At 37.7% G+C, this 13,925-nt stretch overlaps 1 protein-coding gene across 3 annotated transcripts in view; it reads left to right on the top strand.

The window, feature by feature from the left end:
- The window catches only part of ACAD11 (acyl-CoA dehydrogenase family member 11), a 91,459-nt gene that overhangs the window by 63,550 nt on the left and 13,984 nt on the right, over positions 1-13,925 (top strand). For all 3 annotated transcript variants that reach the window (XM_075586775.1, XM_075586776.1, XM_075586774.1), the window contains 3 exons: positions 4,695-4,761; positions 5,140-5,225; positions 6,183-6,254. In XM_075586775.1, coding sequence (XP_075442890.1) covers positions 4,695-4,761; positions 5,140-5,225; positions 6,183-6,254 — 225 coding nt within the window. The remainder of the gene's footprint in view (positions 1-4,694; positions 4,762-5,139; positions 5,226-6,182; positions 6,255-13,925) is intronic.

Genomic DNA, 13,925 nt, shown 5'->3' with positions numbered 1-13,925 from the left:
ATAAGTGTATAACGACTCAGTGGGCAGTAGATAATTGCCTTGTGTTGCAAAAACCTTTTGGTTAAATATATGCACATCAATGGTCACTCAAATCTATGTTATGATCGTAGGTTGGGGAAAGAGATATAGTGGTCACATACAAAGTGTTCAAATCCCTCCTTGGTTAATATGTGTAGTTGATTCCACATATAAGTAGCTATATATCCGATAGAGGTAAGGTGGAATCACAAAATAAGGATACAATTAAATATATTTACATTGAATCCCTGTAATAGGGTATACCCACATACGATCAAATAATCATAGGAAAAATGTATTCATAATAGGTAGCTAGATATCTCACGAAGACCAGAGATAGTAGTACAGTGATAAGAGTATAAAGTGTGTATGTCTAACAAAATGAAACCCCTAAGGTATATTTATGGGGTGGTGTAAACATATCCAAAGACACACACACATATTTGGTCTCGGCGGACCTTGATTGCATTATAATAAAACCAGGTAAGTTTGCAAAAGCCACTCTAGGGTCACGATGGACCAAAAAACAAACAAATAGCAGGATATTATTGGTGTCTGTCTTGTGTATTCGAGATACAGATCACCAAATAGCCATTTGTTATGAGTGGAGAGTGTAACGCTCTAGCATCAGTATACTGGCCGTATTCCACGAGACTGAGGTGTCGCCCCTATGACGTCGGACTCGACATATGACGCGTTTCGCGTGTTTACCACGCTTCTTCAGTCTCCTCCCATCTGAAGAAGCGTGGCAAACACGTGAAACGCGTCATACGTCGAGTCCGTAATTGTTTTTAACTGGGTATACCGATCAGATAGCCCTTAAGGCAATAATAGCACACTTGTTTTTTGCTAGGACAACTTTGTCCGATATCTGTTAAAATAATATAATATTGAGTGCAAAAAGAGGAATCTTTCTTATCCCCTTGGATAATTTTTGTGTGCTATATTATATTTCAGTATATAAAACAAGAATTTTAGTTGATTCTCATATTGGGTTATGCAGCGCTCTGTTGTGATACAAATGTGAACAGCTGCAATAGGACCATAACTGCTTTGGAGTCACAGCTACACAAGTGGAGAAAATAAAAATGGCAAACACACACACCCACACACCTTTTATATTACACACACACACACACACACACACGCGCACACATACTCACTCACACACCTTTATATTACATCCACTGGTATAAATCACATTTGACCACATCTATGCAATTTTGTGAAGCAAAAATTTTAGTAACAAGCTAAATGTTCTTTATTACAGTAATAGTTTGCCAAAGAGAGGCCGTTTATCTTGGCAAAATTGTGCCATCACTAATCTAGCATTGCGATTCTGCCTAATGTACAGTATATAGCTTTCAGGCCTCCCCTTCTCTGCCGGTTAAGTGCAGAGTACTGAATAATGTGTTGATGGTCTGTCTAGCAACAGAGAGGTTAGGTTTGATTTATCCATATTTCTGTATAAAATATTTATTTTTTTATCTATGGGCGTAAGTGCTTCCTGCTGCTTGTTACTTTCCTATAAATTACTGTCGAGATAAATTACCAGAAGTTCAGAAAACTACAGTGACATCCTGTTTGTATTCGCTTTGCATCCAGTCAAGTACAAATGTTAAAAGGTTGGGATGGTTCAGTGGAAAGACTAGTAATATTTCATTTCACATGAACTTTAGCTAGGGTGGTTTATAATCCGTGTGTCTGTATTGTTTTCCAACACAGATCTGGGAATATGGAAATAAGCTGTAACTGTAAATAATCATTTTTGAAAGGATAGACGATTCACGGGCGCATAGGCTGATGTACCCACCAGTGTGCAAATATTCACATCAATTGCTGTAATTGACATCCTCTATCTAGACCAAGGTGTCCTATATATTTTTCTGCTCGAGCCCTTTCTAATTCAGAAGTTAATGAGGTGGTAAAACATTATTGCATTATTAATAACCCTGCTGCCTTATAATTATTTCACAACTTCTGTTCGAGGGCTAAAACCGAATTGAAATTGAGCTCCTATTTCAGCTGAGGCTGAATATAAAGAAGACAAATGAAATACAAATAGAGATTGTAGAAAGACATAAAAGCAGGTTAAAAAAAAATCTGTGCTACTCTGTACCATCATATAACCCCGACAGGCCTAATTGTGATATTGCCTGACTGTGACAGGACACCTGATACCACCATATTGCATAATAAACACTATGACATCTATTATACCTATTGTATGTTTATTAAAACAAAGAACAGAACATAGACAAAAACCTGAGAGGTTTCAAACGTTCTGTGAACTATCATTTTGCCCTCCTAAAGGTTTCCGTGTACAGTACAATGAATCAACAAAGAACTAGTTAATCACATGCAGATGGAATTGATATAAACTGTATTTTAGTGCGTGTGTGTAAAGTGCACTTAGTGACCAGGGGGAAGGGGGCCCTCGCTACAGCCAAAATAGGATTGTCGTTCTGGGGGGTGCTTCAAAGGGAAGTAGCAAAACATGAACCCAAAGAAAAGAGAGAGACCTTAGTGTGTGAAGCACTCAATTCCCAACAGTGTTGGATGGTAGGTAGTAGTGATTAAAAAATAAATCTTTATTATTATATTGGGGTAAAATAAAGGCTCAGATGAATGACTACAATCTAATAGATGCATCGAATAATACAAATGAATTACACTGGAGATCTCAGTCAAAGTAGGCACTGCTTAGGGTAATAAGCAGTAGTGCACCTATTGGTAAATAGGTCACTAGGACACTAAGCTCACAATAGTGTCCTGGCTGTGTCTTATCACAACCACTATATTACAAGCAAAGTAAGGAGAGTCTGTGATGAGAATCGCAAATCATCTCAGAAGAATTGCGTTGTTGGTGCACACCTGGGTTTATTAGAACATAAGCTTTATTATATATAGTTAAAATAGGATGGCAAATTATATAAAAATCAGTGAGGTACAGTAATGCACACATGTAGAAATAAAGTAAAAAAGTTAAAAACACGGAAGGTTACAGTAGGTGTCAGCATAGAATATAGAATATTATATTGTGCGACTAGGGTTTGCAGGGTGGCTGATGAATCTGTGTTAGTACACTGTAGCCAACTGTTGGCAATACCCAATGTGGCAAATCTCTATGCTTGGAGCAGTGGTAAGGCCAGGTCCATAGTGCATTAGCCCGTGCAGAGGCGTGCGCGGCATGACATCACCCGCATGAAGCAGGTGTTTTTTTTGGCCATGGTAGACGTCGGGGGAGGTAGGGGGGGGCGTGCCAGTGACATCATGGAGCTGGTTCGCCCTCATTGGGAGAACTGCTCATGTAAACTGTCTGTCATGCCGAGAAATCAGTTTCAACTGATTTCTCGCGCAACGCGCGCCCCCTCCTGCTTTTGTGCGCTGTATGGGCGCGATCACTGCATTAAGGCAATCTGATCACGCTGCGTGCGGATGCCTCAGCGCGGTTTGCCGCAGCATGGTCCCAGCCAAAGGCTTGTTGTAACCTAATTAGGCTTATGAAGCAAGGTGCCATGAAAGGAACAATCACCCTCTGAACTAGGTACAGTATGTAACTCTGATTAGTATCATCTGATAGAGCTTGGTACTGCATAAATAAAGCTGTAATTACCAGGGTGATGGACTGAAATAATTGACCATGATTGATAGGCAGATACCAATATTAGGGGTCAAATACATCCCAGCCACTTGCCTACTAATACATATTCTTTACCAGAATGTCTAAAGCAGCAGGATTGAATCGCGATACTAAAGTAAGCTACAATAACTGTGCTGTTCCTTGCCATAGCGGCATAACTAACCCTCACTGCCGCTATTCTGTGCTGACCATCACTTCCAGGTAGGACGTCATTAGTGAGTTTGATTTAGTCCTCTAGAGCAGGGGTGCTCAACTCCAGTTCTCAAGCCTCTGTCTTCCGCCCTCCCAACAGGTCAGGTTTTCAGGATATCCCAGTTTCAGCACAGCTGCTTTAATCATTCCCGGCTTCAGCATAGGTGGCTCAATCAGAGGCTCAGTCTTCAACTGAGCCTCTCATTGAGCAACCTGTACAGAAGCTGGAATATCTGGAAAGCCTGACCTGTTTGGGGGGGGGACTAGAGGACTGGAGTTGAGCCCCCTGCATTAGAGTGCTTTACTGTCCTGGTGTTCCCACCTCCTTCTCGGAACATCACAAACGTACTGTACAGTATTCAATTTCTCGCTGCTGGAGAGAACACCCACAGATACCAATGGGGAAATAGGACAGGTTTGTTTGCAAACCAATAAGAGCTAGAAGCATAATGCATTTAGGATTGGTGATGAAGCTAGGTGCACTTCATATTCTTTGATACCATCCTAAAAATATATTTGAAATTTAACTTGTTTCTTCTTGCAAAGAGACTAAAACCGCAGTGTTTTTCTTTTAGATTTCATTTTGTGCGTCTCTTACAGTTTGCAAACATATTTTTAGGTTTACTGTAATTATATGTTTTTGCTAAGTTTTAAAAAGTGTGTAAAACTGCTTTAAAATATACAGAACATGATTCTGAATACAGTATTTGGAAATCTTACATCAATAAAGCTTTTTCTTGTACATGTGATGGGCAGGTCTTGTTTGTCCTTTAACCAGTTTGTATGCCATTTGATGTTGCTTTATTACAATTTGTTACTGTATTTACTGTTTTCGCTGCAGGCGCTGGGAATTCAAATTGTAAAGTGGCTATAGTAATGGGGAAAATGGAAAACTCTTCCTCTTCCAGGTATGAAGAACTACACAATGATAAACTTGCGGTCGCGGTTTGGTGACAAATTGAGGACAGCATTGTTGGATGGAACAATGGAAACGGGAAACTCCTCTCTATGATACTGTTACCGTGTTACCGTTCACAAAGGGGCAAAGACCTATTTATTCGTTCAATATGTGTATCCTTGCCCCACATGTTGGATAAGGAGCACGATTGCTGCTTGATAAGCCTGAAAGATAAGATATGTAATATTAATTGCATTTTTGTAAATAAAATAAATAATAATCCTTGGACACAGCCACCAAACTAGGTTGTTACACTGCTAAATTGAGCACACCAGGGTGTTTATATAGATACTGTAGCCTCTGAGCTCTTTCTTTTTATTCCCTGCAGGTACAAGCAGCACAGTATGATTATTGTACCCATGGAGACAAAAGGAGTGGATATTGTGAGGGCACTGAAAGTGTTCGGATATGAAGGCAAGTGAATTTTTCTCTCAACTGTAGATACATTGTTATATCTTGATCATAGAGGAGAAATACAACCCTTTCATACTGTACAAGTAGACGGACAGTGGGAATAGAATATGTTCCTTCACAGTTGTTTTTAACATTTTTCAACCAGGTCCTTCCTACATGCAGGAGGTTGAAGTATGATGGTATGTAGCACTGCTAAATGCCACTACATTTTCTGTGTAGTAGCTACTTTTTATCTCTTTAAAAAAAAACTCTTTTTAATGTTGTGTTCCATTAATTTTTTGCAACATTAACATACTGTAGCATAAACATTTAAAAAATGATGTCTAAAAACACTAGTCTATTGTAAGATCCAAGGTGCAATAAGTATAAAATCTTCCCCCTTCTCATGCTCTTCTCCTTTCTCATGCTCTTCCCCTTTCTCATGCTGATCACTGTGAAATTCTTAAGTTTTTAATTGGGATTAATCATTTAAAAGCATTTATTTTTTTTGGAAACACTCATTGGCTGTTATTGTTATTTTCTCTAAAACCCATAAAAATGGATTTATAACTCGGCCTTAATCACTTCAACTTGCCAATGACTACGTCATCCATTCCTCAGGTGTGAGCCGTTAACAAAAAATGTATCCTGTGACATTTGCTATTTCTTTTGTGACAATTTGGCTTTTGGGTTAATATTTGCTAAGCTGTTAATATTTCTTCAATGTATACAACAAATGGTTGTCAATGTGTTAGAGCTGAGCAGTGTTGTTGTTTGGATGAATGATTTTACTTTATTGGAACTCGTTTTAAATATTGCGTCAATGAATGGAAAGGTTCATCGATATGGGAATTTCTACATACTCTTAATTGGCTATTAAAACCTGCAGATTTTCCAAAACACTGCTTTATATGGATATCGCATATTGTATTTTGTTAATGAACATACATATGACTGTATATGTGTTTATGTTTTTAGATACCCACCACGGAGGACATTTTGAAGTGCACTTTAATAATGTACGAGTTCCTCTTTCTAATTTAATACTGGGTAAGTTTCAATCAGTACACACTTGTACAAAATCAGAATCATTATTTTTAAACCAGGTGCTCATACTGATAAACCCAGCATAAAATCAGCATGGCCCAACTATGCTTAAAGCAGCCGTCCTGTTGTGCCCGCCCCCCTAAACCCCAAACAAAAGTGAAGTCATAACATAGACTTAGTTTATATTGTGCTGATCTATATCAGAGTAAATTGCACCAAAACATATTTGATGTCCAGCTACATTACATCCTAAATAACATTTCTGATCTTTCAAAGAACACTAAAATACGGAGATAGTATTAAAACCAGTAACTCCTGTGATGGCTTTAATTGTTGCATTGTATCTACTGGGATAAACTAAATAAGTAGTGCTAGACAATCTACAGATATAGCCAGACAACGTGTCTCCGGCAGCAGGGCAAGCAGCGGGAATGCAACTGCGACTGTCCCGGTGTCGGAGAAGGGGTTTTTTTTTTTAAGCATGGACCCCCTGCAGAAAGCCATGGCCGGCTCTATCTCCAAAGCCGCTGCTTTTTGGTTTTTCAGCCACGGCTCCGGAGACAGTGATTTTTGCTACATCTGTACTACAAGGGCCCTAACAAACCCAGCATGCAGACATAGAACTATATTTGTTGCAGCCACTGCAAGACACGGGCATCCCTGGCTTAAAGGGGCCCATGCCCGAATCTCACTGACTTTCTTTTCATATTCTTAATGTCTTAATTTTGCTGTTAATTACTGCTAAGCAAGGAAGAATTGGGCTGCAGAATATAACGCTCTGCAGCGTTGTGCTATGGAGGAGGGGGCGTGGAGAGGACAGTGGAGTCAGAAATTTGTTGGCAGGAGGGTCCTACTGTTCTCTACTTCTGCCCGTGCCTTCATGTGCCACTATACCATAGTTAAACTCTAATTTAATTTGAATAGCAGATAAACACACAGAAGGTAAAGGTGTTTGTGTGTATGTTATGATATATATATAAGGTGGCACTGAGTGCTCATTTGCATGTCATTTCCCAGAATCCCTTGCTGCAGTGGAAGCGCTGTATGCTGGGTGACAATGGGGAAAGACAGGGTTGCAGACCTGTCTAAGACATGCAAATGAACATACAGTAATATTTACAGTTGCTTTATGCTTTACTGTGGAGGGTTTTTGTCACTTTTTTTACCCACCATAACCTTAATGACAGTGGTGATTACCTAGTCTAGTCTCAAACCTGCTAGCCATTAAGACCAGCCTCACACTGATGATACCCATCAAGGTTGAAACATGTATGTGAGTGGGTCTAATGGCTTTGCATCTCATCCCAGCCTCTGTCTAAAAGCTGTGTTTAAAACAGCATGCATTGGCTTGAGGATTGGCTTGTGTAATACGAGCTTGAGACAAAAGGTGGCACTGAGTGCTCATTTGCATGTCATTTCCCAGAATCCCTTGCTGCAGTGGAAGCACTGTATGCTGGGTGACAATGGGGAAAGACAGGGTTGCAGACCTGTCTAAGACATGCAAATGAACATACAGTAATATTTACAGTTGCTATATATATATATATATATATATATATATATATATATATATATATATATATATATATAAAATCTAAAAGGGAAAAAAGCGCACGCTCCATCGTGTAAAATTGTTACAAAAATGCGAACAGTAAAAAATCCACGCACAAGATTAAAGACCATTACACCATTCAGAGATCATTCTTAGTGGGTTACCAGTCTACAGATAAACGGAAGGGAGCTAGTTAATGTACTGCATAGAATAGCAGGATCCCTCAGAGATGCTAGATCTGCACTCTGAAACACACAGTGGTCCAAATGAACCTCAGCGTATGAATGCGAGTCTCCAGGTACAATGTCCAGGATAAATTGTTTGTTCCAATCTCTCCACATGTTTTAAATGCAGCAGATCAATACTCCGTCCCACGAGACCCGACGCGTTTCGTCACGAACGTGCGACTTTTTTTCAAGGGGAATATCCAGACATGCTAACTAGCACATATAAATAAATAGCTTAGTATTGATAGGGTACCATAAATAAACAGTAAGTCGTAACCCAGCAACACTACTACGATACCGGTTGCCCCCATATAAATGTCCTGATGTTCAATATCATAATAAATAATCGACATTTATGTTGAACAATACAGAAGACATATCATATATCTAATCGCATGAACAATCTAAGATACAAATGTCAATACACATGAATGATCTATTATATATATATATATATATATATATATATATATATATATATATATATATATATATATATATATATATATATATATATATATGGAGAGAGAAAAGAGAGCGCACGCCCCATAGTGTATAACTGTATATTTAATAAAGGAAATGGAGGGGGGAGGGGGGGGGGAAGAATCGCACTCACAAGGATAAAAAGGTTAAAAGCGTGTCGTGAATAAATCACCACCATCCGGCTCTTTGCTTGTCTTTACTTGTCTCTGATGTCGCTATCTGGATACAGACGATCCGTGGTCATCAGGATGTTAACTCAAGCGTGGAGCAAGGGAACCGGCATAAATGGAGTCCTCTGAAGATCTCTCAGCTGCGTGGCCTGTGAATGTTACACACACGAACCGGCCTGTTCATGCGCAACGTGATGACGCAATGTCCGTGACGTGATGCGTGATGACGCTCCCTGACGCGTTTCGTCACTCTCGGGCGACTTTTTCAAAGGGTGGTAGGGAAGGGGCTGGGCTCATGCAATATTTATACAGATTGTTGTCCTGACAGCCCGTAAAACACAGCTGAACGAGATTGCTAAAACGAAGGCTTAATCAACAGTAGAAAACCACATTGCGAACATATATATACAAAATGGATATTATAAATAAAAGATATATATATTGAAACATATAATTGAAGAGTGTGTGTATTGTTTTGTAAGTCTTATAGGAAGATGAATCTTAAATAACGGTATTGATTGATTGGATAGATCAGAATTCTATGACACCACAAGAAATTATTATATTAAATGTGTGTAAATTATTTCTTAACAGTTACATTTATAAATGAATTGTGTGTATGAAAAATTGTATATAAAAGATAGCAATAGTGGTTTCCAAGAGCGGATGTGATAATTCATATTATCTATGCTAAAAGTTATAACAAAAATCCAGTATTTAACAACATAATAATAATACCCAATGATCATGATATATCTAATTTCTATATACTCTTTAAAACAAATTAACACATATACTCCATTCAACTAACATAAATTACAAAACATATACTATTGACTAAATGACATTAATTATAATTCTAATTGTGAAACAAGGAGATAAATGGAGAGGTAGATTGATCAATTCTATCTAATCAAATGTTAGAATATACTCACTAGATTTAACCTATTTCAAGTCTGGTTTCATCTGTATATATGTATATAAGTACCTTAAGTCTTCAAGAAGAGAGGGAGATATTATTTAGTGTAGATATATTATAAAAGTGCATAATATTTGTAATATATTAATGTGTTAAATATATAGTGTACTAAATGTGAAGTTAAATGTATAAGTGAATAAATAAAATAACATTTGTTCCCTTCTTGACTAGTGACTAATTATAATAATGATGTACTAGGTGATGCATATTAACATCATAATATTAAATCTGTGGAGTTGTGAAAAACATGTGAATGTGTGTGAATAGGAAGAAAAAAGAGAGAAAAAAATTTATATGAAAAATGTATAAAAAATGTATAAAAAATGTATTATATATATATATATATATATATATATATATATAAAAGGGGACTCATATAAAGGATTTTTTACATATATACAATTTTATATGTATATATGAAAAAGAGGGGATATAATTGGTCCTATGGATTAATAAATCAACACAGTGTGTGACATATGATAACTATACATGGATATATTTTAAGCTGTATTGAGTGCCAGTGACCAAGTGCAGGAAAAGGGTCTAGGAGAGACCAGGACAAATAGATGACAGAGGACTACGGAGGAACTCAGAGACCAGGGAGGGCTCCCACCAAAAGTCGAAGGGTTCAGACCAGTGTGCTTACATCAAGACATTCATTTAGTCCACCAGGGCTCAGGGTGCCCAACTGGTGGATCCAAAATGTTTCCCGTCTACAGAGGGTCTTGAATCTATCGCCTCCTAGAACACTAGGAGAAATTTCTGATGTAAGCACACTGGTCTGAGCCCTTCGACTTTTGGGGGGAGCCCTCCCTGGTCTCTGAGTTCCTCTGTAGTCCTCTGTCATCTATTTGTCCTGGTCTCTCCTAGACCCTTTTCCTGCACTTGGTCGCTGGCACTCAATACAGCTTAAAATATATCCATGTATAGTTATCATATGTCACACACTGTGTTGATTTATTAATCCATAGGACCAATTATATCCCCTCTTTTTCATATATACATATAAAATTGTATATATATAAAAAATCCTTTATATGAGTCCCCTTTTATATACACTGGCGACACACTTTATCGCAGTGCGGCCAGATCCGCAAGCCGGGAGATTTCCCGGCTTGCTAGTGGCCGCCCCCTGCACGCGCGTCCAGGGCTCCCCGAGGGAGCCCTGGTGTCCCGCGATCTGCGGGACGGCGGCAGGGGGTTCCGGGGGACCCGGCGGACCCGGCAGCGGGAGGGAGAGCGCCCCGATCGGAGGGCGCTCTTCCGCTGCTTCGGCGCGCGCCCGTCACACTCGGGCGCGCGCCAGGCTACTGCTGCGGCACAGAACGGGCAAATGCTCGAATAAACTGTGCCGCAGCAGTATATATATATATATATATATATATATATATATATATATATATATATATATATATATATATATATAATACATTTTTTATACATTTTTCATATAAAAATTTTTTTCTCTTTTTTCTTCCTATTCACACACATTCACATGTTTTTCACAACTCCACAGATTTAATATTATGATGTTAATATGCATCACCTAGTACATCACTATTATAATTAGTCACTAGTCAAGAAGGGAACAAATGTTATTTTATTTATTCACTTATACATTTAACTTCACATTTAGTACACTATATATTTAACACATTAATATATTACAAATATTATGCACTTTTATAATATATCTACACTAAATAATATCTCCCTCTCTTCTTGAAGACTTAAGGTACTTATATACATATATACAGATGAAACCAGACTTGAAATAGGTTAAATCTAGTGAGTATATTCTAACATTTGATTAGATAGAATTGATCCATCTACCTCTCCATTTATCTCCTTGTTTCACAATTAGAATTATAATTAATGTCATTTAGTCAATAGTATATGTTTTGTAATTTATGTTAGTTGAATGGAGTATATGTGTTAATTTGTTTTAAAGAGTATATAGAAATTAGATATATCATGATCATTGGGTATTATTATTATGTTGTTAAATACTGGATTTTTGTTATAACTTTTAGCATAGATAATATGTATTATCACATCCGCTCTTGGAAACCACTATTGCTATCTTTTATATACAATTTTTCATACACACAATTCATTTATAAATGTAACTGTTAAGAAATAATTTACACACATTTAATATAATAATTTCTTGTGGTGTCAATGAATTCTGATCTATCCAATCAATCAATACCGTTATTTAAGATTCATCTTCCTATAAGACTTACAAAACAATACACATACTCTTCAATTATATGTTTCAATATACTGTATATATCTTTTATTTATAATATCCATTTTGTATATATATGTTCGCAATGTGGTTTTCTACTGTTGATTAAGCCTTCGTTTTAGCAATCTCGTTCAGCTGTGTTTTACGGGCTGTCAGGACAACAATCTGTATAAATATTGCATGAGCCCAGCCCCTTCCCTACCACCCTTTGAAAATGTCGCCCGAGAGTGACGAAACGCGTCAGGGAGCGTCATCACGCATCACGTCACGGACATTGCGTCATCACGTTGCGCATGAACAGGCCGGTTCGTGTGTGTAACATTCACAGGCCACGCAGCTGAGAGATCTTCAGAGGACTCCATTTATGCCGGTTCCCTTGCTCCACGCTTGAGTTAACATCCTGATGACCACGGATCGTCTGTATCCAGATAGCGACATCAGAGACAAGTAAAGACAAGCAAAGAGCCGGATGGTGGTGATTTATTCACGACACGCTTTTAACCTTTTTATCCTTGTGAGTGCGATTCTTCCCCCCCCCTCCCCCCTCCATTTCCTTTATTAAATATACAGTTATACACTATGGGGCGTGCGCTCTCTTTTCTCTCTCCTCTACAGATTCTATAGGATGTGGTTCATCCTTTCGAGAGCAGCCGGAGACCCCCTGTATTCAAGCCTAAACATCTTTGACGGACTTCATCTTTAAGGACTGGTTTTTCACTTCTTCATTTTATTTTTATATTTTTATGTTTAAAATTTTTTATATTTTAAAATATGTTCATTCACTTTTTGCATATTATAGATTGCGTTGTCTAAGTATTTAAATGAATATATATTTACAAATTAGTATATATCACAATTTACACGCAGGCACTGATATTAATTTATACTATATATAATATTTTATCATTGCATATATGCTCTTTGAGGCGCTGATTTTTTCTGTTTGCTAGCTCATATATATATATATATATATATATATATATATATATATATATATATATATATATATATATATATATATATATATATATATATATATATAAGACACACAGATGAAAAGAACATAGACAATCCCCTTAGTAGCACTCTAAATTACACCTAAACTAATCTATAAGATAAAGATGGTTAAAAAGAAACAGATGCTCCGCCAATTCAGAAAAAATGAACAAGATTTTATTGATTAAACAACAAGACACACTAACTTAAAAACATAAAAATACTAAAGACAGCCTATGAAAATATATATGTATCAAAAATATAAAGAGAGGACTACTAATCAAACACTTTCAGTATTACAAAGAGAAAAAAAAAAAAAAAAACTAGAATGTGTCTAAATAAAGTTTAAATAATGACAACAAAGTAGTTTAGTCTAACATAAAAGGCACATCCCTTGAAGAAGTACGCGCATGCGTACGAAACGCATCGGGAAGTTTCGAGTTCTTAGAGTGTTTTTAGCGTGGTGAAGTCTGCAGTCCTATAAGGAGAAATCTGCAGTTTATAAAGTGCTCCAACCCGGTCACGGTGATATCGCGGTTGCTGAGGAGGATCGGAGCTCGTGGTGGGACTACAGCGGAAGAGACGTCACGTCCGCCTAGAGGCCCCGTCATCTGAGTCATCTGCCTTCCATCCTGGTCACGTGTGGACGCCAAGCAGGGAGCTCCGGTCGCCATCTTGAGAGCCCAGCTGCATGCATCCAGTCCGTTGCCTTGACTTATCCAGCATCTTGTGAGTAGGGTTGTAATTTTACCCCTCCGGATGCGGTTTATGCACCTTTCACACCCCAATAAATTTGCTTTTTATTAAATATATACCTGTGCTAGTGTTTTACGTTTGTATGTCTTGTATGTATTTTGTTGTTAGTCTTGGTCCACACATCCCCCCCAGTGTTTATTTACTGCACCATTATTGTTTTCTTCTCTTCTTCTTTTTTTCCACATATATCCCGTCGAGGTGAGAATCATCTTAATACATCATCTCAAGGACTTGCCATTTGGATCCTATACCCACTCGGT

Source organism: Ascaphus truei, chromosome 2 (genome assembly GCF_040206685.1).
Source record: "Ascaphus truei isolate aAscTru1 chromosome 2, aAscTru1.hap1, whole genome shotgun sequence".
In the NCBI taxonomy this organism is placed as follows: domain Eukaryota; kingdom Metazoa; phylum Chordata; class Amphibia; order Anura; family Ascaphidae; genus Ascaphus; species Ascaphus truei.
Note: the sequence above shows the minus strand (reverse complement) of the source record. Positions and strands in the feature narration are given on the sequence as shown.